The sequence below is a fragment of the Buceros rhinoceros genome, unplaced genomic scaffold, assembly GCF_000710305.1.
Source record: "Buceros rhinoceros silvestris isolate BGI_N320 unplaced genomic scaffold, ASM71030v1 scaffold22624, whole genome shotgun sequence".
Classification (NCBI taxonomy): domain Eukaryota; kingdom Metazoa; phylum Chordata; class Aves; order Bucerotiformes; family Bucerotidae; genus Buceros; species Buceros rhinoceros.
In genome coordinates this window covers 4375-4724 of record NW_010407940.1, presented here as the reverse complement: position 1 = coordinate 4724, position 350 = coordinate 4375, and the positions used below count along the sequence as shown (strand labels likewise).

At 69.1% G+C, this 350-nt stretch overlaps 1 protein-coding gene across 1 annotated transcript in view; it reads right to left on the bottom strand.

Moving 5' to 3' along the window:
• The window catches only part of GPR62 (G protein-coupled receptor 62), a 2744-nt gene that overhangs the window by 1886 nt on the left and 508 nt on the right, over positions 1-350 (bottom strand). Inside the window, 1 exon segment of the mRNA XM_010134704.1 lies at positions 206-314. Within this exon segment, the coding sequence (XP_010133006.1) occupies positions 206-314 (109 nt within the window).

Below are 350 nucleotides of genomic sequence, written 5' to 3'. Positions count from 1 at the left end.
AGCACACCCCAAGGAGGGACAGCATGAACCCCCCTGCCCCATCCCTGCTCCTCGCTCCAGCCACGGGGTCCCTGGGTGACAACGCACCTTTGCTCCTGGGGAGGTGGGTGATGCTCCCCTCCTCACCGGGGGTCCCTCTCACCGGCGCCGCTCCCACAGCAGAAGGGAGGCCCTGTGCAAGGCCACTCTATCCCTTCCCCGTCACCCGCTCGTCATCCTGTTTGCCTTCAGCCCGCCAGCTGCGGATGGCACCAGCTGTCACTCCCGGGTGCTGCCTGCACTCGTGGCGGTCCCACGGGGACAGCTGCTGGGTCCTAGCAGACGGCGGGGGCTCCGGAAGGGGGGGCCAG